The 23935-nt window shown below is 45.7% G+C and overlaps 1 protein-coding gene across 1 annotated transcript; it reads right to left on the bottom strand.

Moving 5' to 3' along the window:
- Nucleotides 1-744: 744 nt before the first annotated feature.
- ARHGAP40 (Rho GTPase activating protein 40) lies at nucleotides 745-22882 on the bottom strand. Its single transcript, XM_041478787.1, has 15 exons — nucleotides 22854-22882; nucleotides 13580-13779; nucleotides 8752-8972; nucleotides 8157-8232; nucleotides 7144-7295; nucleotides 6404-6569; nucleotides 5991-6082; nucleotides 5795-5872; nucleotides 5379-5538; nucleotides 4592-4674; nucleotides 3634-3840; nucleotides 3220-3360; nucleotides 2179-2339; nucleotides 1271-1326; nucleotides 745-924 (listed from the first exon to the last, which is right to left on the bottom strand). Exons 2-15 carry the CDS (start codon nucleotides 13758-13760, stop codon nucleotides 818-820), a joined length of 1881 nt encoding a protein of 626 aa, XP_041334721.1. The 5' UTR covers nucleotides 13761-13779; nucleotides 22854-22882; the 3' UTR covers nucleotides 745-817.
- Nucleotides 22883-23935: the final 1053 nt, after the last annotated feature.

Raw genomic sequence — 23935 nt, forward strand, 5'->3', positions numbered from 1 at the left:
AGAAGTTCAGTTCACGTGGCCAGGTCAGATTACCAACCTCACATTAGCTTCAGGATATTTCCTGTGTTGTCTGTTGATATTTAGCTTGTCCATCAAAATAAATGCACGTTTGACCCTCATCAGTGGCAATTTGGGTGTGCATGACCAGCATGGGACAGGCACCTTCCTGTCACACTGCACGTCTGAAAGGCTGCTGTATTTTCCATACCTTTTTTCAAGGAAAGTTATTGTCTTGTGTTGCATGTATGTATTTAACTGCAGTCATGAAATACACAATGTGTTGGTGTCATATCCCATCTGGCCTTTTTGGAAACATCCTTTTTCATTCTTCAAAGAACAGAGCAGGAGCTAAATAGTGAAGCCCAGGATCATAAACTCCTCTGGTGACATGCCACAGGCAACCATGGACCTTACCCAAGGGATGTCCTTAGTACCACTGCAGCACTTGTCTGTCTCTCCTCCAGAAGAAGAGCAAATCCAGGATACACAAATGCCTTCTAGCAAATTGAAGATAATATTTTTCTTCTGTTCCATCTTTGCTGTACAACCACTGCAGCTTTACCTTCAGGGTTTGTTTTGGGGAATATTTTGTTCAGGAACAGCCATTCCCCCTGCAAACTCTGCTACAATGATAATTGCTGTTTGTTAGCACAGAGGCTGCTGTGCTCTCACTGCCAGCTGCCATGGAAGCAGGTAATAAAGGTGCTTTTCCTTACAAGAAACAAGCAGTGTCTGCTCCTACACTACAACAGGAAAGTTTCTATTTCCACACCTTCCAAAAACTGCAACCAAGTGCTTTGTTTTGCTCGTGTTTTCCTTAGAACATCCGAGGGCAAGATGGGTTTTGCTTAATTATCCACTCAGCATGGGGGTTGATGTGGTACAAGTCCAAGAGGTAAGTGTCTGGGTCCAGGCAATGTTCACCTGTTAAAACAAGACATTCAGAAAAAACCCACATTTTTAAATATCTTTAGTAATTTAGCTGCTAGATTCATTTTTTTGTTTGCTTTTGCTTCCACCTAAAAACTAGGATTTATTCACATTCATTTCCATATTACAACCTTTCAGAAGCATTTCCACAATTCTGAGGTGATGGCTTTGAGGGGAAAGAGGGAAGATGTACATTAGATATTAGGAAGAAATTCTTCAGCCTTAGGGGGGTGAGGCCATGGCACAGTTGCCCAGAGAAGTTTTTTAACTACCTCCCAAAAAAAGCTAAGCATAAAAACTGGATATCAGAGTCCTTATTTCAGGTACCATTTGTACTTACCAATATTGCCTCCCACTTCATACAGGAGCAAGTTTGTGCACTCTGTGGAGTTGTTACTGCAGAAAGAAAAAACACACTGAAGGTTAAAGCTCTGCAAAGACAGGTTGGGTAGTTTAGAAATATTCCTTCAAAAGGATTGTTTGTGGTTCAGAGACCAGCAATGATCAGAGGCCATGGCACAGAGGCCTTGCTGATCCTCCTGCACAGTGCAGGACACCCAAAACTGGCAAAAAAGAAAACAAGGCAAGCTGTTGGTGAGAGAGCAGCTGACCCATATCCAGCCAGCTTCCCCTCACCCTCCTGGTGTGGACACTGCTGGGACACAGGAGAGGCACTGCCACGTTACCTGCTAAACACAGCCCGCAGAGCTGGGACAGAGGGGCAGGAGCTCCTCTGCTCCTTTTCTGGGTTAGTTCAGCAATTCACCACAGCAGCACAGGAGGGAATTGCAGAGTTTATTTTAGGAAATCCCTACATCAACATAAGCACACTGGAATTACTACTCCAGGCAATGATACAGGTGATGTTTTTCTGCAGGGGAGTTGGAGGGGGTTTGCTTGTCAGGGTCAATGTTGCTGCCTTTTCCCTTCCCTTCAGCAAGGATTCTGGAGTTCACTTGGTGTCCAGCAGCCCAGAGGGCACCACTGACCTCCTGACAGCCTGAGCACTGGGTGGAATCACTCAGAATAAAATTGCCTTCCCCATCCAGCACCATTTCCTAAGCTTAGAACAGAGAACAATCTCCCCTCATCACTCACTGTTCTTCCACCTCACTTCTACCTCAGCTGGACCACTTAGTTGTTTTTTGTTTTTTGTTTGGTTTGTTGTGTTTGGTTTTTGTTTTTTTTTTTGTATTTGTTTTTTCTTTGTTTGTTTGTTTTTTTTTAAGCAGAGAAAAAGCCATTTACCACTTGAGGAGGTTGACAGTGTTGACAATATTCCAGCCATTCTGGCCCAGGTTCTTCTGAAACTGCCTCAAGACATCAGCAACCCTGGTTGCATTGTTCAAGTGCACCTCCAGAGAGTCCTTCAGGAGGAGTGATGCGTGGACTTTCACAACCTTGGAAGGCTGAACAAGGCAGGCAAAAAGAAAAAAGTGCTTAAAGAAAGACTCTTATCAGTGAAAACATTAATTTTCAAAATAGATTGGAGAGGGTGAAGAATTAAACCTGTCTAGACAGCTGTTCAGAGAATTTAGGCTTGTTTCTTACAGTGCAGGTTGAAAGCTTATGGAAGCACCAAGGTGAGCATTGTGAATAAATCATCGATGTTCGTGTTGAGGCCACGAGAGGAGCCCTGTGCTCTCCATCAGCGTGTGCTGCTGCTCTCTGCTGCTCAAACACAGCACTGACACTAGCTCGGATGAAAATAGGATTTGTCAGAAGAAATTCTGACCAACTGTTTTGCACAAGTGTGAATGACACTTCTGAAATTCATTTAAATTACTTGGAAAGGAATTTAGAGATCTGGGTAGCAGGCCTCTGAATTCCAGAAAGGTCCTTTCCAAAGAAAGGAAGCACAAAGTGATGTGCCATCTTAACAGACACTGTAGAGCAAAAAGAAAATTAGGCAATAGCCTGGATTTATGCTTTAAAAATTAAAATAAGCCTGCCTTTATAACAGCAGACATATCTGCACCATAGGACACTCAGAGCCGTAAGAATTCTGCTCTTAACATGGGGAAAAACAAAATTTCTTCTCCTGATCTCTTCCCTTCTCTTAACCAAGTGTTTTGCAGCCTGAAATGTGTTTAGTGCTCTTGCTGTTGAGATCAGTTTTTGCTACAACCTGGCCAAAAGCATCTGGGAAACTGTTCCTCCTTATTCTGCTTTTTTTTGTCCCTCTTGCTCTTTTCAAGGACATCACCCCTTTCATCTTTCTGAGTCCTCAGGAAAACATTTGATGCTGCCACAAAGGGGTTTGCATTTTTTTCCCAAGCCCTAACTCACCTCTCCCTGATTCTTTTCCACCTTGTCTTTGTCAGTGTGAATCTTCCGCAGCAGATTTTTAATCCGCTTGTCACAGAACTGGTACCTTTTGCTGTTGCTCTCATTCAGCCTTCTCACCTGAGCCACCAGAAAAGAGGAGACCTGGGCAGGGGAGAAAGGTGAAAACAGGGGTTAAATCAAGCAGAGATAAGGATATCATTTAGGAACCTGATCATCACTTTATCTCCTTAAATAGACAAAAAAAAAAATTAAAAATCTGTGTACCTGAGGACAGGTAACCTTGGAATTCAGCCAGAGGTTTTCCTCACAGCTGTGTAATTCCTCTGACATTTCCAAGGCTATCCCTTCCCTATCCCAGTTCTAACAAGACCAAGACACTGCTGCACCATGGCACCTAATTCCTGTGGAACTCACTGTCCAGAGCAGATCCTGGTAATGGATCATCATCCGCACCACGTCAGCCGCCCCCTCCGCCAGCTGCTTCTCCTTCCCCTCGGGGATCTTGTTGGGCAGCCCCTTGTGCATGAAGAGGTTTGGGGCCATGACTGTGGAAACGTTCCAGAGGTTCATTTTGTTGTTTTTTTCCCTGGCAACCACCTTGCTGAGAAACTCAAGAAGGGCCTGAGAAGAGGGAAAGAGATGTAAGCCATCCATTACTAGTAATGCTCAAAAAACTACCATGGTAATTGCTGGAGAGATCATTAACACTTTTTCTTGATACAGATCAGCAAATCCCATTTCTCCAGTCAGGAAGTGGAGTGACCAATTTCTAATACTAGGATAGCAACCACACCAAGAGAGGTTTATCCAGTATATATTAATCAGGAAAAACAGTCTGTATGGGAAACAGATGAGTTTTCACTCCTTGGCAGGTGATAATTTACAAATTCTAGATGTAAAAGTCTCTGAATCCAAAGATGAATCCCCCCTTTCCTTCCATGTCCCCTCAAAGCCATTCCCAGATGTGGAAAATAAACCTTTTTGGATTATCTCTTTCTCCTCACACGTCCACCAGAGCCATGATAGATCATCTTTGACTGAATTATTATATTTGATTGAATATTCCAGTGCTCTAAATGAGGTGCGCAGGGTGCTAAGTCAGCATTACCTTTAATACTTGGGAGCTGAACTACTCAGGAGGGGGGAAAAAAAATAAGCAGCAACAACCACCACAGCTCTTATAAAGCACAGAAAGGCAGAGGTGGTGACTATTTAAAATCCATGTAGCTGTGGCACTTGGGAATATAGCTTAGTGGTGGCCTTGGAACTGCTGGGAGAATGGTTACACTCAATGATTTTAAGAAGGTTTTTTTCAGTTTAAACAATTCTGTGATTCTATGTTTTATCAGCTAAATCAAAAGCAAGCAGTTACCTTCAGAGTGTTTCTGTTGGACTCTGGCAGAATCAGGATCAGGAGGTTTAGAGCTTGCAATCTTTGCTTCAGGTCTGGAATATCTAGAAGGAGAGTAACAACAGGACAGAGGATTCAGGAGGATTCAGGTTTCTGACCCTTCTTTTTGAGCACAAGAATCCTCCAAGGAATGAGACAATTACTTATTGAATGGTTGGTCATCTAGAATTTGAGACCTTGTTTCACTGAAGTAACTCAAACTCACACTGTCCTTAAGAAGGGAACTACCCATGTTTTTGAAGACTGACTTATTTCCTTTAGAGTACACAATCAACCAGCAACCCTCATGCCCTTGAAGGGCATCAAAAATACCCATAATTCCCCATTTTTTGAACAAAGAACTTGTGCCCTCAAGATTAACACACCCAAACTCCTATTCTGCCCTTCAGGAACTTAAATCTCTAAGGGAAACACACACAAGAGGTTCAGCTCAAGTTATCTCTATTAATCCCACTTGTAGGAAAGCACATTACCTGCATTAGCTGTGTGCCCTGGCCAGCTCCCACAGCTCAGTCTGTGTGTCACTATTGATCAATTTGTCCTGACAAATGCAGCAGCCTTGCAGGCTCAAGTGACAGGTAACTGAAGAGCCCAGGACAGCGCTGCTGCAGAAAGGCGCATTCAACCAAGCACCAGTGGCTGCAACGCTCAGCCGTGCTGTGCTCCCATCACCACAGGCTCCCAACACACCTGGCAGGAGAGCTTTGCACAGACCAAACTGGTGCTAGCAGGCAGAGCAGGCACTCACTCTGAACAGCAGCAAAGGCAGGCAGGTACTCTGCTGTCAGCAGCGGGGCCGGCAGCTCGCGGATGAATCTCTTCAGCAGCCCTGACACGTCGTTCTGGTGAACATCATCCCAGCGGAACAGCCCGCTGTAGAAGTCCCTTTCCAGCTTCTGCTCCAGGCTCTATCAGAAAGGTGGAATTTATCACATGTTTTAACGAGTAAATGTAAGAGAAATTTTATAGCTGAGCACTGGGAGGGTGAGACATCGAGGCAAAATGGTGCAGAGAGCCTCAGTACATGTGCCAGTATTTCCCAGCAGTGGGTGTTTGTGGTTGTACTGGGAAGGGGATGAGATAATTCAGGTCATTCAAACACTTGCTTCAGCAAATGCTTCCTGATCACCCCAGCACTTCCAAACAATGCTAAAGGGCTCATACCTTAATTCTGGTCTGGGACCCAGAAACTCTCAGGATGCCCTCTGTTTCAAGTCCTCTCTTCTCCAGGCAGGACAGCAGCTGTTAGAGGGGGAGACAGAAAGCTCTGAGGCACAGAGGAAGAGGAGTCAGCCTGCCCTTATCACAGACTCCTGACTCTGAGGACCAGAGGTGTGAATGGAACCAGCAGAGAACTTACTGCCTGGAGCAGCAGAGGGACCTTGGTGTTGGGCAGCAGCTTTTGGTCATTTTCCAACAGAGTGTTGAGTGGAACTCCAAAAAGTCTTTTCTCTACAACAGAAACAACATTTCCAAGTCATCTGTATCAGCTCTGGTGTAAGGCATAAATCCCCATTGCAAACTAAGGTGGCACTTTTGTAAACACTGATACTGGAGAAAGAGAGTTAAACAGGACAATTGCAGCCATACATAAATGTGGTAGTAGGTCTTGATGTCATGATCCACTGACTTCCAGGAGAAATCCACAGAAAACACACCTGTCACAAGGTTTCTTATCAAAGACTCTCTGTTCTAACATTTGAAACACAAGTGATTAGTGTATTATGAGAAGATGAGTGGAAAAAAAAAAGCACAAAAAAGAGTACAACTAACCTGTTGTTTTCAGTTTTGCTGCTTTGTTTCTCTTCAGCTCAAAGCCCAGGATATCACAGAGAGCTGTAAGTTCAATGAGGGCCAGTGTGGGGATCTTCTTCATGTCCTGAGCTGACAGATCTCCAATCCTGGTCACTCCTAGTCTGCCCTTGGGGATCTTAAATCTCTAAAGGAAACACACACAAGAGGTTCAGCTCAAGTTATCTCTATTAATCCCACAAGTGAACAACTATTTTGTAGTCTTATTTTTTTTTATCCTAACCAGGCATCTGTTCTTCCTGCTGTGTTCAAGACCAGACATATGCCCAAAACTACTCCTACTCAACCACCAGCTGAATAAATATTTTCTCTTTTCAATATTGCTCTTTAATCATACTAGAGATGCCAGTTTTTCTAAGTTAAAGGCAGCCTGATACCCACACCCCAACCTAGCTGAACATTGGAGGCAGCCCAGTTCATTTGCAGAGAGGGGAAAACTTTAGAATTATGAGTAAGAAAGTGCAGTTAGTTACTCTCCTCTTTTCAGAGGAAACAACAAGGATGTGTCAAAATAGGGAGCTTCAGATAAAAGTGTCATTTCTTTTGATCCTCCTCTACACAGTGTCTATCCTTGCCCAATGTTGCAAAGATAACAGCACAACACACCCCAAAACACCACCCAACACAGACCCATTGCCTTATAACACCTTGACAAGACAAGACTAATAAATTCTAACAAGAAAAATTCCTCCAGTGCTTACTGTTAGAGCATTTCCATCCTTTAACTTCCTGGATTCAGACAGGAAGGATCCCTTGAGCAGGACAGCTGCTTGCTCTGAATATGCAACATCCATGTTGAACACCTCCTCCTTCCCAGGGTTTCGAACTGTGCAGGAATAATCCTGGGTTTCTGCTGCAGAGGAGAAATTGTCTTGAATTTCTGCAAGCTAGGAGGGTGAAGCTTAGAAAGCAAATGTGCTAAAAATGCAGTTTGAGTGAGGTTTGGTGCCATTGCTCTTAAAAATCCTGCAGTAACACATTAAAAGAGTGTCCCCACAGCACAGAGTGATCAGTAGGGTAAGAGTCTTCCCTGAAAGGGTGGTCAAGCACTGGAACATTGGAGCAGGCTGCCAAGGGAAGTGGTGGAGTCACCATCCCTGGACGGGTTCAAAAATTGTGCAGATGTGGCACCTGGGGACATGGTTTAGTGGTGAACACACTGGTGCTGAGTTAGTGGCTGGACTTGTGATTTTAGAGATATTTTCCAAGTTTAATGAGTCTATGATCAGTGTGAAGTCACAACATTATGGCCAAAATTACCAGGTCACTGGTAAGGCAAAACCACTGCCTTAAATGAAAGGACACACCTATGGTTAACATCTCTTTACACAATTGCTCATGGCATTTATAAGGTTTCACTGACTTTACTAGACTGATTTTATTTTCATCTTTCAGTTGCTTTATCAAGAACTTACAATGATCAAACACAACTGCTCATGGCATTTATAAGGTTTGACTTTACTTGACTGATTTTATTTTCATCTTTCAGTTGCTTTATCAAGAACTTACAATGATCAGTTTGAGTGACAATTCTAACAACACTGGGGCCTGGAAAAGTTTGTTAATCCACAGGTGTGAATAATCACATGAAGAAACCCAAAGCCCAACACAAACAAGTTTCAGATACTGTATATACTTAAATATGAGTGTGGCTTTCCTTCCAGTTGCAGCCCTACTTCAGATCCTACTCTGCATTTAAAAACTTCCCCCTTACTTCTCTGCGTGTTTGAAGTCCGTAGATTGTGCCACAGTGGATCTGGGCTGGACTCCTCTTTCTCTGCTGCTGTGTCCTGAAAAATAAAGAAAGAAGTTGTTTTAGCCACAACCAAAAAGCAGAACTTCAGGAAAACAGCCCAAAAGATGGTGGTTATGAATTCTTTATCAAGTTTTAAAAAAGAGAAAAAAAACTAAATAAACCAACCAACCCACCCCCCCAAAAAGGCAGCTTTAGTCTTTCTCCAGGATTTCCGCCTCTGCAAGGTCAGCTTATCAGAACTGAATTTGGGAAGTGCTCTTGTTTTGTTTAATGGTGATTTAACATGTCACTGGAACAAAGACAACACAAGAGGGCTCCAAACGATGCCAGTGCTCCACGAGGCACTATACAGCAGGAATGTTACTCCGGCCTGGGAAGGCTGTGCATCTGCAGGCTTCCAGTAACTCCTCAACGCTGCCACCAGCATTTCTCCAGTCTCAGCCTCTTGAACTGAAAGGAAACCAAGACACACCAGGAGGCCTAGACCCAGAAAGCCAAGTCAAGCCCCACGAGGCACGAAGCTCTTTTAGGAGATGCCAACAAGCCAACGCACCTGGGAGCTGCCCACGGCGAAGACGTCGCGCACGTCGCGCACGGGGTGCTTGTTCCTCCTGCGGCGCGAGCGGGAGTAGGTGTCCAGCCGGCGCTGCACGGCTGCTGCCTGCGTCCTGGTCAGCGTGGACAGCAGCACCACGTTGTCCTTGTCCACCGCAGGGTCCCCGAGGAGCTCGGACAGCCCCGCGTCCTGCAGCCACTCGGCCTCGGCTTCTCCCTCTGCCAAGGGGGCGGGAGAAGGCAGAGTGAGCAGGGAGCAGCGGTCTGGGTGCTCGCAGTGCTTCAGAGGCACAGAGCAGGAGCCTGGGCCGTTCCCTGGCTGGGATTGTCCCACTGTTCCCAATGGGACAGCATGGCAGGGAGCCACAGCTCTGTTCTGAATACTGTTCTCAAAATCTCAGCCCTCATCCTAAGTGCCCAGCTGGGTATGGGGTGACACCGGAGTTCACACAGCTCTTTGGGCAGGTGCAGCTGCTCACACAGCTCCTATTGCTCATTCCAGGTGAGGAAAAAGGACAAGAAAGAACTGTGGAGGTAGAGATACTCCTAGGAGCACGGCTCCCAGAGGAGCTGGGCAGGAGAGAGCACAAGTGTGACTCTGGGTGGTATTTAGGCAAGGATTGTGACAGGATATGGGAGCGAAGTCAGGTGGACTTGACAAATCTGCCTTTCCATGGACAGCCTGTGCAAAGGGGAGCTCTGGCAGCAGCACACAGCCACCCCAGGAGGAATGGCAGGGCTTCCCTGGATCCCACCTTATCTTTCACCTGCTTTGAGAATGGACAAAAGGTCTGTGAGAAGCCACAGCACACAAAACTGCATATTTGGCTTTTGTACTTTTCCACATGGCTTGGTTGCTTCTTTTACTTTTTTTTTTTTGGTTTATAATCTATATGCATGCATAGGTATCAACAATTTTTTTTAAAACTATATCCAGATCCTGATCTGGTAGATTCAAATGTATTTTACTTAAAATACTTGCTGAACTATTTGTGTCCATCATCCCTACTCTCTAATTTTTTTAAGTGGATTGGCATCCATACACTCAACTAAAGCAAAAACGTTATTTTTACTCTGTGCATTCATTTTATGCCTGGGCCTATTCAAAATATCTCTCAAATTAAAGACTATTCCAGTTCCAGAAGGAAGTGTGAGAAGCCTGGAGACAGTACAGCAGCATTACTCAAACAAGCTCAATTCCACTCCATTCTTCAATACATATAAAGTTGCACTTCAAACACAAAAGACTTTTTTTTTTCCTTATGGGATACTCTCATAAGGAAGTGCAAGTGAGAAAGTGCCCTGAGCAAGGCAGCTACTTGAAATTCAAAGATGAAAGAAACAATTTAGCAGGTGACTTCAACTTTAACACGGCAAACACCACAAAGCCTTTATCTTTTCAATTCCATCTACCACGTTCATTCACTGCAGGCAGCTCCAGTACAGCCCTACCAAAGGTTATACCGGGAAAAAGAAAAATCACAACTGAACTGACTGGCACAGAGCAGCTCTTTCCCACTCTTCCTGTCCTATTCAAACTCCTACCTCCTCAGTCACCACAGCAGCTCAGGCCAAGTTTTATTATTGCTGCATCAGTAAAAAGCAGCCATGAAGCTCTCCTTGAGAGATTAAATAATTTCATTTTTCTGGAGAAACCTCATGTTGATGCAGCTTGCAAACACATGTTGTGATGCAATTAAAACTCAGTCTTCAGAGTGTGGTCTTTGTGATATTTGGTGTCATAATGAAACAGAATATTTTCATCATCACACCACAATAAATAGAGCTGAACTTGAAGTCAAGTATTTCCCTAAGTGAATCTTCTAGCAAATTGTCTGGTTTTCCTCCATGGCACTAAGTTTTGGTCTTTTCCCATGTCTGGTTCACAGAAGTTAGCAGGTAACAGCATCCCCTGGGCACAGCCAGCTGTGGTCCCATTCACAGCTCCTCACCAAACACCTTCTTGTTCTACATCCATGGTTTCACAGCAGAACACCACACAAAAAGCCTCTGGTTTATTTTGCCTTTGGGAACTAGAGGAAGTGAAGTGTATTGCTTGCAAATATTGAAAATAGCCAATTTCAGTCATAACAGGAAACTGATCTTACACACAATCCACAGAGCAGCCCCTCCATCGGACATCCGTGTGAGCCTGCTGCCCCATCTGGTGCCAAGCACCAGATTGCAATTCCTCTAGTTACTATTTTGGCCCAGTTATGTTTGCCAGTAACACAAAATGGGTTATTTCTGGGAAAAAGGGAAAAATTGGAGAGAAACAGGTCAGAGCAGAGAGATCCACAGAAGATGAGCTGCAGGTTTAAGCCTGGAGAGCTGCTATGATTTGCCTTCTGAGTTCCAGGCAAGCAGCATTTCAGGAGGGCAAAGTTAGGAATGATTTTCCAAAACTAAAGAATATAAATTCCACAAACTTACTTGAAACATAACCTAGGCAAAAATATCATTCATAATAAAGTACTCACTTTCCAAATATTTTAAGGACAGCTAGAGCATCCTACATCTTCAGACTAAACATTAAGCCCAACTTCCTATCTAATTTTTGAAGGCGAAGAATCCCCCTTTGCAGGCAGTTCTCAGCCACAGTTACGTGCTGTAAGGTCACAAACAGGTATTCCAGTGCAGAGTGCTTGTGTCCTCAGCTGGCTGTGCTGTCAGGGCCTGGCCAGAGCTGGGCAGACAGTGACAGCAAGGACAGCACAAAGCTGCATCTCAGGAAAAGCTGCTTCCTGCTCCCACCAGCTGTTAGCAGGGCCATGAGTACCCTCAGCACCTTCCAGCTGCCCCAGACCTGCAGTTACACACTGGCCCCCCACTGCCACCAGGCCACCAGCAGCTCCCCAGGACACCCCTCCTCACCCAGGGCTTGCACCGGAGCGTTCCCAGCTGGCTCAGCATGTTTGCTGCCCCTTATCTCCACAGCCTCCCCTGACCTGTGCCGTGGTTATCACCAGCCATCTCCCAGGCTGAGCCATGCTGTCTCCAGACAGAGCTGCCCAACTCTCAGTTGCCCAGATTTATGCAAAAAGTGATGGTGCCTCTGGCTCTGAGGAGCCCCACAGCCTCCGTGCCCTAAGCAGGAGCTGCAGAGGTGTCAAAGCCAAACCCTGCACCCTGCACACCATCCAAAGCTTCCCCACTCCCAGCACAATGTTTATTTGCCTAAGCTCTTTCAGAGAAGGCATCAGGAGCGTGAGCCTGCCCCACCTCCTTCCTCAGGCTGCTGGGAAGGCTTTGCTACTTGGAGCATCATTTCAAGCCTGTCTGGTTTCAATGGCCAATTAAGCACTCAGCTCTTGCCTGCTAGATTAATCTACAGCATTAAAAGACTTTTCCTCATATCCCTGCTTATACACAGGAATCAAATTGCCTCCAGCATATCAGTCTTTAGGATATCCCAGACAGTCTTTCATCTCATGGGATGGTTTCTTTTCCAGTCTCCTTCCTGGTGCACTCATTTCCCAAAACACTTTGCATCTCTTCCACTTCTAAAAATCAAACTTTTGTCCTTTATAAAGGGACATTACAGCACACCTTCACGTTCACCATGTCCTGCCAATGATGGCAGACAGGGACAATGATATTCCCACCCTGCTCTCCAGAGCCTCTCTATGTCCCCATGAGAGCAATTGGCCCTTTCCAAGCCCAGCAGCACACTGGGACTGTCACACAAACATTTCCCCAGGACACAGATCATTCTCAACACCAGGCAGCACAGCAGCTGTGCAGGCTGCAAACCTGTGTTCAGGGGGGTGTACATTTCTTCAAAATGGGCCCAGAAAGGTGTGATCCCCACCTGTGGGATGTCTGGGTGTTTATCAGCACTTAACAGCCCTCCAGCAGCCCAGAGTGTTGTACTTCCCACGGGACTGCTCATCAGGAACTGCAGTGACAGGACAAGGAGTAATGGGTTCACACTGAAAGAGGGGAACGTTGTGTTGGATATTAGGAAGGAATTCTTCCCCATGAGGGTGGGCAGGCCCTGGCACAGGGTGTCCAGAGCAGCTGTGGCTGCCCCTGGATCCCTGGCAGTGCCCAAGGCCAGGTTGGACAGGTCTTGGAGCAGCCTGGGACAGTGGAAGGTGACCATGGTAGGGGTGACACTGGATGATCTTTAAAGTCCCTTCCAACCCAAACCACTCTGTGATTCTATGATTCTATAGAAAGAAAACATGTCCCAAAAGTTTTGGAATAACTGGCTCAGGTTTCAATTATTCCAAGCACTGGATAACATCAGTGGTCCAGAAAGTGCATTAGAAACAACCCATACACATTTCTTCCAAAGAAAGAAAAAAAGGATATGCAGGAAAAAAACCTTGTGTGGATGGACTCAAGGCTTTCTGGATGTTTACTGTGGTTTCTTGAACAGGGAATTAGAGAGGGAACAGTCTTCCTTCCACAGAAGCAGCTCCCACAAAAGCCACTATGATGAATCTCAGAACCATGCGCACAAACAAGGCTTCCAAAACAGCCCCAGCTCTGACAGCGTGCTTACCATGCACCAGCTGAACTGGCACTGAGAGCCCACCCCCTTGGTGGGGCTGCTTGAAAAGTCTGGAGCCTTGAACATGCTCCTGGGACAGACCTTTGGAGTCAGCTTTGCTCCAGAAGCCGAAACCAGGCCAGGACAACCCTCCCCCTCTGCAGGGCATTATCCACCACCCAATTAAAATAATATCTCTACCCCTGATTGACTGATAATATTCTAACCATACTCCAACATGCTTCTGAGTCGTTCAGGTGCATAGGCAAATCTTCTGTTTCAGATGTTCACATTCCTCTCCTCACTCCCAACATTTTTGGCAACCTACCCTCCTGTGTTTTGACATCTGCAAGGCTGCATTCCTCCTGCTCCGCTTCAGCGCTCTGTTTAATGTTCTCCACTTCCAGCCAAAAACTGTCCATTGACAAGTTGTCCAAAGCCTCTACCCTGGAATTTGTGCTCTCTGACACCGAGGATGCCACAGCACTCTTTGGAGGAAGCTGGTTCATTTTCCAAGGGCAATGTCTGCTGCTGAGAGAGGAAGAGATAAGGAGAGAGAGATTAAGCTCCACGTATTACACACGGCATTCGTGTCCAGCCCCCACTGATTAATGACTGCAGCAAAGCCAAACAGAGGTAAGTGCTGAACTTCCTTTGCTTAGTGTTTAGCAATACAGACAAGGCTGGGACTAAATCCCCCAGAGAATGGGGAAAACTGCTGTCCAAACATGCGAGAGGACACAGATCAACAGAGTCTTTTCAGTGCTGTCCCTCCTGTGACCTCCAACACACCACCTACCGCCCCACACTCACTCTAAGACCTCCCTGCAAGTTTGCACAGATGCCCTCTGCATTCAGAGCCACCCAGGATGTTCCAAAGTCAGTGCACGTGTGCTCCAGGACCTGGCACAGAGAGGAGCCTGGCAGCTCCCACCACAGCAGCCCAAACCCAGCAGGTTTGTGCTTCCCATGCAAAAACCAGCACAGCTCCATCCTCTGCACTTCAGCTCACACAACAAACAACTCACAGGGCTGAGGCCCCCTTTTCCTGCCTAGACCAGATTTTTCAGCTGTGAAACAACACAAGGTGTCCTGGGAAACCCAAGCATATGGAATTTTCTTACCACCCTGCTGATTCATTCATGTGCAGCTGAAGTCCCAGACTGGCCTCATTCAGCTTTCAGTCCCGGTGCTCTGAGCTTCTCATCACTTCATAAAACAGTGCCTCTCCTAAAATGAGCTATAATTGTCTTCAAAGAGTTCCAAGCTATTTAAACCCTGCAATTTTTCAAAGACTTACCAAAAAATGGGGTAAGTGGAACATACTTATGAGAACACCTCAGTGGTTCCACTGATGAATACAAAAATTAAAGAGATGGAACACTACTCTAACTGTGGGTGGTTCAAGAAACAGCCATGAACAGCCACCACCACCAAACACAGACCAAAATTCCTTTCTAGTTTCATTAAAAAAAAAAAAAAAAAAAAAGAAAATATCAAGTCTAAGTCTTACACCTTGAAAACCATGACAACAAAACACCCATGAAATGCTATTTAGCCTCCTAGCTCTAGGAGCCAAAAGTTATAGATGGCAAAATATCTGGAAAGTTTTAGCCCCTTTCATTCCAGAAATCCATTATTAGCAGTTCTGGCAGTAACTTGCTTCAGTTGAGGAGCATTTTGAATTTTAAAAAGTTAATTTGAAGATCTAATAGCTATGAGACAAAGGTTGTAGGCCATTCTGCACTTGTGTTTACACACGTGCGTGCACATCACACTCACACCTCACTCTAACACACACGGGCAGCCCCTCTCTTCTGGAGGTCTGGACCAAAGCAAAAGCATCACTCCAGGAACATCTGGAGACAGCCACAGTATTTAGAACAAGAATTAAAGGGGTTTGCTTGTTTGTTTTACAGGAAGACAGAAGTGAAAGACTAACTTGAGCTATTCTGCCACCCAGCAAGCAAGAACAGAGGCAATCTACTTTCCTATTTCTGGATACCTAAATAACACTCAAGATACCAATTTATATCCTGGTGGAGCACTTAAATAGTCAATTCAAGACTTATTTTTTACCTGCACAGTTCCTGTCCAACTCTCTCAGTTCCATTGGAGCTACTAACTCAATTTATTTTTTTCTCTTTTCAACTTTTTACTTCTATCTTTACCCATTAAGAGTTAAAAAGTTAGATTGCATCCCTCACCTTAACTCTTCCTCTTTAGTACTCCTCTCTATTTCTCACATTTGCTGACAATCATCTCATAAGATTTAAACCAAGACACCTTTCTAGCATCAAAAAAGACTGTTCAACACCTTGCTAGGATTCTATTATGAACCAGTCAACAGAACTCATGACGTGAAAAATGAAACTAAGTGGAAGGAGGAATTCAGATTATTTTGAGGGAGTTGGTTTTGGCTGTATGAGGAACACTCAAGACAAATTTGCACTGAAATCTCCCAGTGCACAACACTCAGGAACCATCTTACAAGCTCTCCTAATTGCTCTACTGCAGGCTTTCAGCAGGCCAAAACAACTCTTCTTGCCTTAAGTTGCTGCCCTATATTCCTGTGGGATCTAGGTTATACAGATTAAAGCACCTCCGAAATGCACCTTTCCTTTGCGTTCAGCTTGGTTAGGAGCTGGCTCATAACACCCCAGAAATCTCCAGGGATCAACACCAAAACAGAATTGAGGTTTGCAGCTCCAGCAGAACCTGCCCCAGACCTGACCAGCAGCTTGCACCCAGCACATGTGCTCTGTGACAAGTCTGTGTCACCCACGGCTCTGACAGTCCCTTCCCCATGCCTGCCTGGAAAAAACCACGATTTTAAGCCAACATAAATAAAATCTTCAGCTCTTTCCAAAGGGTGGTTCTTGACTTAGATCTTCTGCATGACTTAGCCAGACACCAGGCTCTGAATGCCAGTTTCAGCCCAGGAGATGCTATTCCAAGTGGAGCATTATTTACGTAAGGCATTAGGGCATATTCCCGGAGCACACCTGAGAAGGGTCACAGTGAAGTCCTCACAGCCCAGGTTTCAGGCTGTGCCCTTGCCAGCAGCTGGTTTTGGCCTACCTCCAGTCCATATCACAGAGTTCTGCTGCAAGGATGGAGTTTTGCCAGACAGCAGGGAACTGCTGCACCCCATCCCACCCTGACTGTGCTTCTCACCATCCAGTTACCCGGCTTCCTTCCACAGCTGGAAATACAGATGCTCTTGGACTGCTTGCACCAAAAGCCCACCAGTCACACTATAAACCTACTCTAGGAAAGCCACAGCTGAGCTACCTGTGTGTCAAACAAAGACATCCTAACTTTTTTCCCCTCAGCTGGCCCATTTACTGATGCACTAAACTTGGTTTCAGCGAGCTGCAGGATGCTGATATCACACAGCAGCTCTACAGAGGGGCAGCAGGACCCAAAGCCCAGCTCTACTAGTGTTAAACTGGAGCTGTTGCTCCTGTGTCACAGGAAAACAAAAATCAGGCCTTCACATTTAGAAAAGGTTTTATTTTATGGTCTAAATGCCTTTTTTTCCCCTTGAATTCAGTGCACAGTGCTTTGCAGATCCAGCTGCCCAGGTGGAAGGCTAATTTTAGATTCAGTGCACCTAAAAGATTGTTCTTCCTCATTGCATACCCGAGTCAACTGGAGGGCAGCCTGTGACGTGCAAGCACAGCAACAGCTGAGATTGAAAGCAGAGATTGTTGGCTTAAAATGTTAATGGCTCCGTGCAACTGGGCAAAGAGGAGGTGGAATAATCAAGTTCACTCCATTGCGCTGTCAACCCAGCAAAAAGCATCAGATTATGAAGATTTAAAAATTAACCTAACAGAAAGGAGACTGGCAGAAAGATCTTAAGGACAGCCATACAGGAAGGGCTCTGTGGAAAGACTGGGCACCTTAATCCAGCCTTCTCCTCTTGTTTAGGAGCACAGCCAGTTTTAACAAGGCTTGAGATTCACCTGGCACCTTCAGCCTAAGCCTGACTTCACAGCATTAATAACACAGCTGTGAGAAATTAGGCTGGCACAGACTTTACAGTTCATTTTCTTGTTGTTCCCTCTCCATGTCCCCTGCACCAGGATCCCTGGAAGCCCTGCAGGCCTGGCTCAGCGCTGGGGGCTCACTGACCCTGGGCTGCAAAACGCAGCCCCAGAGGAGTTTTTGATCTGTTCCTAGATACTGTCAACACACTGCAAATATGTTGCAAACACTCATGTAATTCTTCACCCTCTTGAATACCAAAATACAATAAACACTGTTGCTATGTTCACTCCAGGCTTGAATCACTCCCATGAGAGAGTTTCTCAAAGGACCTGGAGCTGCTTGGGCTTCTTTTCTGCTTGCTCAACATCCCTCCCTAATTGAAATACCTCTCTAGCAGATGAATAAATAAAAAAGTTCCTTCTCAAGCATTTCAAACAGACCAGGAGGCAACATGTGCAAGCCAAGAAAATGGAATTCCTTTAAGGTTTCTGCTTCCAGAAAACTAAGATGAGAAAAAGGCAACAGGAATAGAAGAATTCAGGCAGACAAGGCAGTCCTGCCACACAAGCAGCATCCAGTCTTTAAAGACATTTCCAAAGATCTGGAGCAAGCACGAAGGCACACATGGAACAAAGAAACAGACAGAAAGTCTGAATGGGCCTCGAGAGCAGGTTTGGAGCAGCACACCAAGTCACAGCATCATTCACAACAACCCAGACCATGAGCATGGAACTCAAGCATCTTGCAAGGAAAATAAAAAAGAGAGAGATTAGTCTATCAACTGGTTTCAGTATTTTGACAGATAAAGACCCTTAGTCAGAGAACAGAATTGCATTAATGTCACACCACACACATCCTACCTGCTTTCAATTTGCTTCAAGGTCAAAAACAACTCATGAGCACAAAAGCAAAGATTGAAAGAAATAACCAAAAAGTCCATGCAGACTCTCCTCACACTGCTTCCAGGTTCTTACCCTAAGCAAGCAATTTAAACCTAAATGATAGAATGTGTAGTTAATTCTGAAGAGAAAAAAAATCACCTAAAGATCAGCACATCACAGTTCATAACATACTAGGTTTTCTTATTTAAAATCATGTAGTGGGAAAAAGGCACCCAGGAATAACAGACAGGAGTATTTGAAAAACTGAGAAAATCCTGAAGCTGTAACTCACATATACACTCTTTTTTTGTTGTTTTGCTTTTTTTAACATAGATATAGCTGTAGCTATTTTGCTTATTTGAGGCTTAAAACTTACTCTATCAAAATTATCAATGCAAATATAAAAGCAAGTTCCTGTATGGAGGAAGTCAGTCTACTCATTATCAAAGCCTTACAAGAAATACACATGATCACTACTTCATTCAGACACACAGAACTACACAAAACTCCATTCCTACCACAGAGAGCAATTTTATGCAGGAGATGACTCATGAACAAAAATTCCACAACTTTTCCACTAAAGGTCTAAACCAGAAGAAAGCCCTACTGCAAAACTTTAAAGCCTGGCTTAGTTACCCTCAAAATACCCCAAATTTTGTACAGGAACATCACTACAAATTCCTCCCTTCTCCCCACACCAATATGCAGAAAAGAACTACTAAGGCTTACTCTTAGGAGAAAATGGAAAGCACATGTCTGGTTCAGATGCCTCAGACCAGGCCATAAAAGCAAAGAGAGGCTAATTATCAAATTACTGCAGTGGCAATGAACAGTAACTTACCCAACAGACTCTTACCATGCTTCCCTTTCCCTGGCTTAACTCAACCAAAGCAGCTAGAGCCAGAATTAAAGCAATTTCAGCAGTAGTCTGCCACTGCTGATGTACATCTGCATATCTCTGACCAGACATTTGCTCACATATTTAGTAGTTTCACCGAGAGTATCCCCTGTGAGAAGTCACAGTGCCTTTAGCCCAGGCTATTTTATCCAGCACTGCTGCCAACCCCCACTTATGTCCCCATTAAGGCATTTTATCAAGGACTTTGCACACGTGGGATGGCACAGTTGAAGGTCTGTCTCTACAGCACCAGCGAGAACAGCTAAGATGTCAGTGCCACAATTTACTAATAAGATTACAGCTTGTTTTCAGTAACACAGCAATCAGCTCATCAAGATCTTCCATTATGCAAGCAGCTCTGGGAGCAGCGTCATTTCAGGTTGTTTTGAAGAAGCCTGTTCTGCAAGTGATAAAGAGGACATGCCAGATCGTGCCCTGTGTGTGCAGCAATTCCCACCAGCTGCAGCTCTGCCCCAGTGAAGCAGCAAGAAGGCACAGCTCTGCACCTCCTGCCCTGGCATTCTCAGAGAGAGCAGAAAAAGCAAACAGCCGTCCTTTGCTCAGGGCTGTGTGGAGTGGAAGATGTCAATCCTGAGGCTTGTGTGTATCCCACTGCTCCAGCCTAGCACCTCCAGTGGTTTTGGTGCTGGACAAACTCCAGAGGGTGGTGGAACACTGGCAAAGAGAAGCTGTGGATATCCCATCCCTTGAAGTGTTTGGAGCAACCTGACCTGATCATGGGCATCCCTTCCCATGGATCAGTTTAGAACTTTATCATCTTTAAGGTCCCTTCCAACCCAAACCATTCTATGATTCTGTTACCTCCACCACAGCTTTGGATCTCAACTGAAGCACAGGTTGTAACTTTCCTGACAATAAGTGTCTCTATTAAAGCATTTAACGGCAAAGAAATTCCACCTCTACTTCCTTGTCTCAGGCCTTCATCTGGAATTGATTTGTCTCTACTTCATCTAGTAAGGGGTTAAATAACCAAGCTAAGGAATAGGGAAAGTTGCCTTTAATTACAGATCTGCCTAGAGGCATCTATGACTGAAACTCAGAGCAGAACAAGAGCAGAATTGATAACCCCATGCAGATACAGCCAAATTAAAAATATTCAAAGTCATATTTCGCTTAGACTATTAGCTGTGCGTCTGTCCTACCACGCTAGGGTTTGCTTTGGCCTCAGAAGACACAAGCCATCCTCTCTGTGCATGGCTTTGTGTTTGACTGTAAGGTCACAGTGGACGAGCCCGTTGTTCACTTTCCCTGCATTAGCAGGGTAAGCCAAACAGGAAAGGGCTTTCATCCAAAGGGAAATCCTGCTGGGAGAAAGGGGTACCTGGCCAAAACAAATCTTCAGTAGTACTGGGATCTTTAATGTGATTGTGAGTTGATGAAGCTGATCTACAGCATGATTAGAGGTCAGCCATTAATTAAAAGGTGGCATTCCTAATGCTATTTCCATCTCCACTGAATCCATGTCCATTCAAACACATCAGCAGCTTTGTCCATGTCCTTGTCCACAAGGACCTGCTCTGCCTTTCCAGTTCCACCTATCAGCATGGCACCAGATCCCAAACCCCTCAGCCCAGCTGGCATGGGGCTACAAACCCCACAAACCCCACAGCTGTGCACAGGAGTGCCACAAGGAAAGCAGCAGGCAGAGAATCACTGCCCTTTGGTGACTTTGCTGTCACAGCCCCTGAGCACACACTGCCAGGGATTCTGCTGAGGCCAATGAGTCAATACCTCCCAGTCACTCACACATCCCCAGAACACGCTACCGTTACCCCAGCTGAGGCACCTTTACTTTATTGCCATCACTGCTGGCACTTCAGCGAGATGCTCAGCCTGTGCACACCTCAGACACTCGGCTGAGGGACCAAGGCCTGAGGGACCACTTGGCTTCCAGAGGAAAGGCTGCCAGCATATTTGAATCCACTTTGGAAGGCTGTGAACTTATTTCTTGTATGATCATTCATTAATGCCTTTGCCTTTTACTGAAGCAGGTTCACATATACTAAACACTTGTCCTACAGCTTCCCAAATGTTGAACTTGGAGTAAATCAGGGTGATAGAACTCATCCTTATTTCTTCTTCTAGCCCATTCTACCAGCTGTATCTGCATTAGAGCACAGAATGAGTAACTGCAAGTTGTTGCTCAGCTGCATGAGAACAGCCCAGAGATGTTGGAGAGGTCACAAGAGTGACGAGCTGACCAGCACAGGGGAAGGAGGGGTGGAGAGGTGTGCTGGAATCCAGCTATGCTTCACTCACGAGAGCTTCAGGGATGCAGGAAGACAGGGAGGAGTCATCAACTCCTCGCTTGGATTTCTCAGGGCAGAGTTACTACACAAAACACAAAGTGCTTGGCTGTTACATTGCCATTAATAGTTCTTGGCTGGGATTTATAGCCAATTCTGTTACTGGAGTGGCACCAGCCAGCACAGAGCCACCAGCCCTGCCTGTGAGCCGCCCCAGGTCCCATGAGCTTTACAACACTGAGAGGAAGAGGAGGAGGGAGGCAGACGTGGCTCAGCAGTGGCTTTTGCTCAGTGTTGTTTTGGAGCCATGACAGCACCACCAGCCCCCTGCAAGCCAGCAGGAATCTCACTGGGAACTCAACGAGCACGTCAGAGTTGCTGATCAAAAATAAGCACTGATTACGGTCAACTAATTAGAAGCAGGCTGGCATATCCTTGCCCTATTGGACAGGTAAGTGTTAGGTCAATCCTAGGCAAGAGGCTTAGCTACACATAAACACACAGACACCTCACCTGTGGTGAGTCCTGAGTGAGCAGGTGGCAAGTGCCACTTGGCTGGGGTTCAATGTTTTGGACAAAGCTGGTGAGCAAGTTTGAGGTTTGTGCTGTAGCACCTCCTCAGAGCTGACCACAGAGGTGTTCTGGCACCAGCACAGACACTGGAACTCAACTAACTCGTTTGGCAAAAGCCTTAAGTTGTTAACAAATATTTTGATTTTTATCAAAGAAAGCCTGCAACACTGAAGGTTTTAATCTCGTTCTCTTACACGTGGGTAATTTTAAAGTAATTTACCATATCACTTCTGTGTCAGTCCCCCTGCAATTATGATTAATTTTTTTATTTTTTTCACAACTCAAATTTTGCCTGGGGTCTTCTAAAGAGTTCCTGTCTTGTTCTGAATGCACAGTGTCATCAAATTGGACTGGAAAAAATGAGAACTCAGACACATGAAAATGTGAGCTGTGATTAGAAGTAAAATCACTGTCAGCACATTCACCCAAAATCAACAGACTCTGACCACTACAACAAGGAAACATTCTAAAATTCAGTGCAAACTCCTCAACTGGTGCAAATACACCTTAGATGAATTCTTAACTCATATAACATCCAGTAAGCACACAAACAGAACAGTGTTTGTCAAGCAAAGCAGTTCAAATTTCAGTTCTATCCTCCACTAATTGCAGGATAAATCAGCAGTTCTTACATCCAAAAACCCCTGAAGAGCCCGCAGACCCCAAGGCAGGTTACACTGGGTCACAAGGAAGCATTTCAGCCCCTCAGGTCCCACTTCCCCAGCTTGCTGCACTCAGCCCAGAGTGAGCACAGAGAAAAGAACAGAGATTTCCGTAGGCTTAGTATGAGGGGAAAAAAAAAAAAAAGGGAATTTCCACAGGTTTCATTTCAGGATCAGGGCACTCAAAGCACTATTTTAAGAGCACACAATAGCCTGCTCACCTCTAGAAATTCACCTAGCCCATCCCAGGTGCTGCCTTGGCCCCGTGCCCGGTCAGGGAGCAGAGCAGCCGGGACCACCCGGCGTCCCACGGAACGCTCCGTACCTGCTGAGCAGCTGGGCACAGCTGGCTGCCCGGACGGGGGCCAGCACCCCCCGGCGCCTGGCCATGCCACCCCTGCCCATCCTGGAGCCACACTTGTCCATGTCCATGGAGGAGGGTGGCGGTCAGTCCATCCGTGCTGAACACACGCTGCTGGCAGCGAAGAGCTGCTCCTCGTCACCCACGAGGTGACAAGGGAGCATCCTCCGCTCCCTCCGTGTCCCCCCGCCCGGCAGCAGCGGCAGTAAATCCAGCCGAGCCCTCAAGCAGCGCTGCCCCAGGCGGAGCCGCCCACGCGTGGGACACGGGGGACAGCCCACAGGCAGCTCCGGGAGCAGAAAATAGCAGCGAGCTCTTCCCGAGGCTGGGCTGTAGCTCGGCCGTGCTAAACATTAACGTGAGCCTCAGCCCACGCGAAAAAGGAACTCCCAAAGGCAGCCCAGGGAGGAGGAGTCAAGCAGCCCGTTCGCTCCTCAGCATTGTACTTGAAGAGAACATCAAGAAAAGAACAAAATATCTGCCCGGGGACGTGGGGAGGGCAGGGGGAAAATACCCCAAGTGCCTATTAAAAAAGCAATTCAGCGTTTCTTGCCATAGCTGGGCAGTGAGTAAACCCCAGCTGGATGTAAGACACTGGTGTTGAAAGAGCAGTGTAAACTCCTAACACCCACAGAGAATATTTTGCAAGATCCAGATTATTCCTTAAAAATCTCATCGACAATCAATGCATAAGTGAGCAAAGGGTTAAAGCAATCGGATGTCCTGTAGCCATTCCTGACAGGTTTTGCTCTTTCTTTGTTATTCTCTCTATGACGTTTCAGTAACTCTCCTTTCTTTTCACAATTTTTATTCAGAATCCCAAAGTTAAAGGGATGAGTAACTTATTTAAGTTTTTTAGTGAAGGCACACAAAGCTCATCCAACACAAGTAAAAATCCCACTCTGTGCTCCCCATATTCCCAGTAAGGCTGGGTCTACAGCTCAGCCAGCTTTGCCTCCAACAGCTGAAAGGGCAGCAGCAGCTGTTTTAGAGACAATCCCTCGTCATAAAAGAGCCCATCTTGGTTTTGTTCCTACTAACAGAGC

The sequence above is a fragment of the Pyrgilauda ruficollis genome, unplaced genomic scaffold (assembly GCF_017590135.1).
Source record: "Pyrgilauda ruficollis isolate IOZ18807 unplaced genomic scaffold, ASM1759013v1 scaffold46, whole genome shotgun sequence".
Classification (NCBI taxonomy): domain Eukaryota; kingdom Metazoa; phylum Chordata; class Aves; order Passeriformes; family Passeridae; genus Pyrgilauda; species Pyrgilauda ruficollis.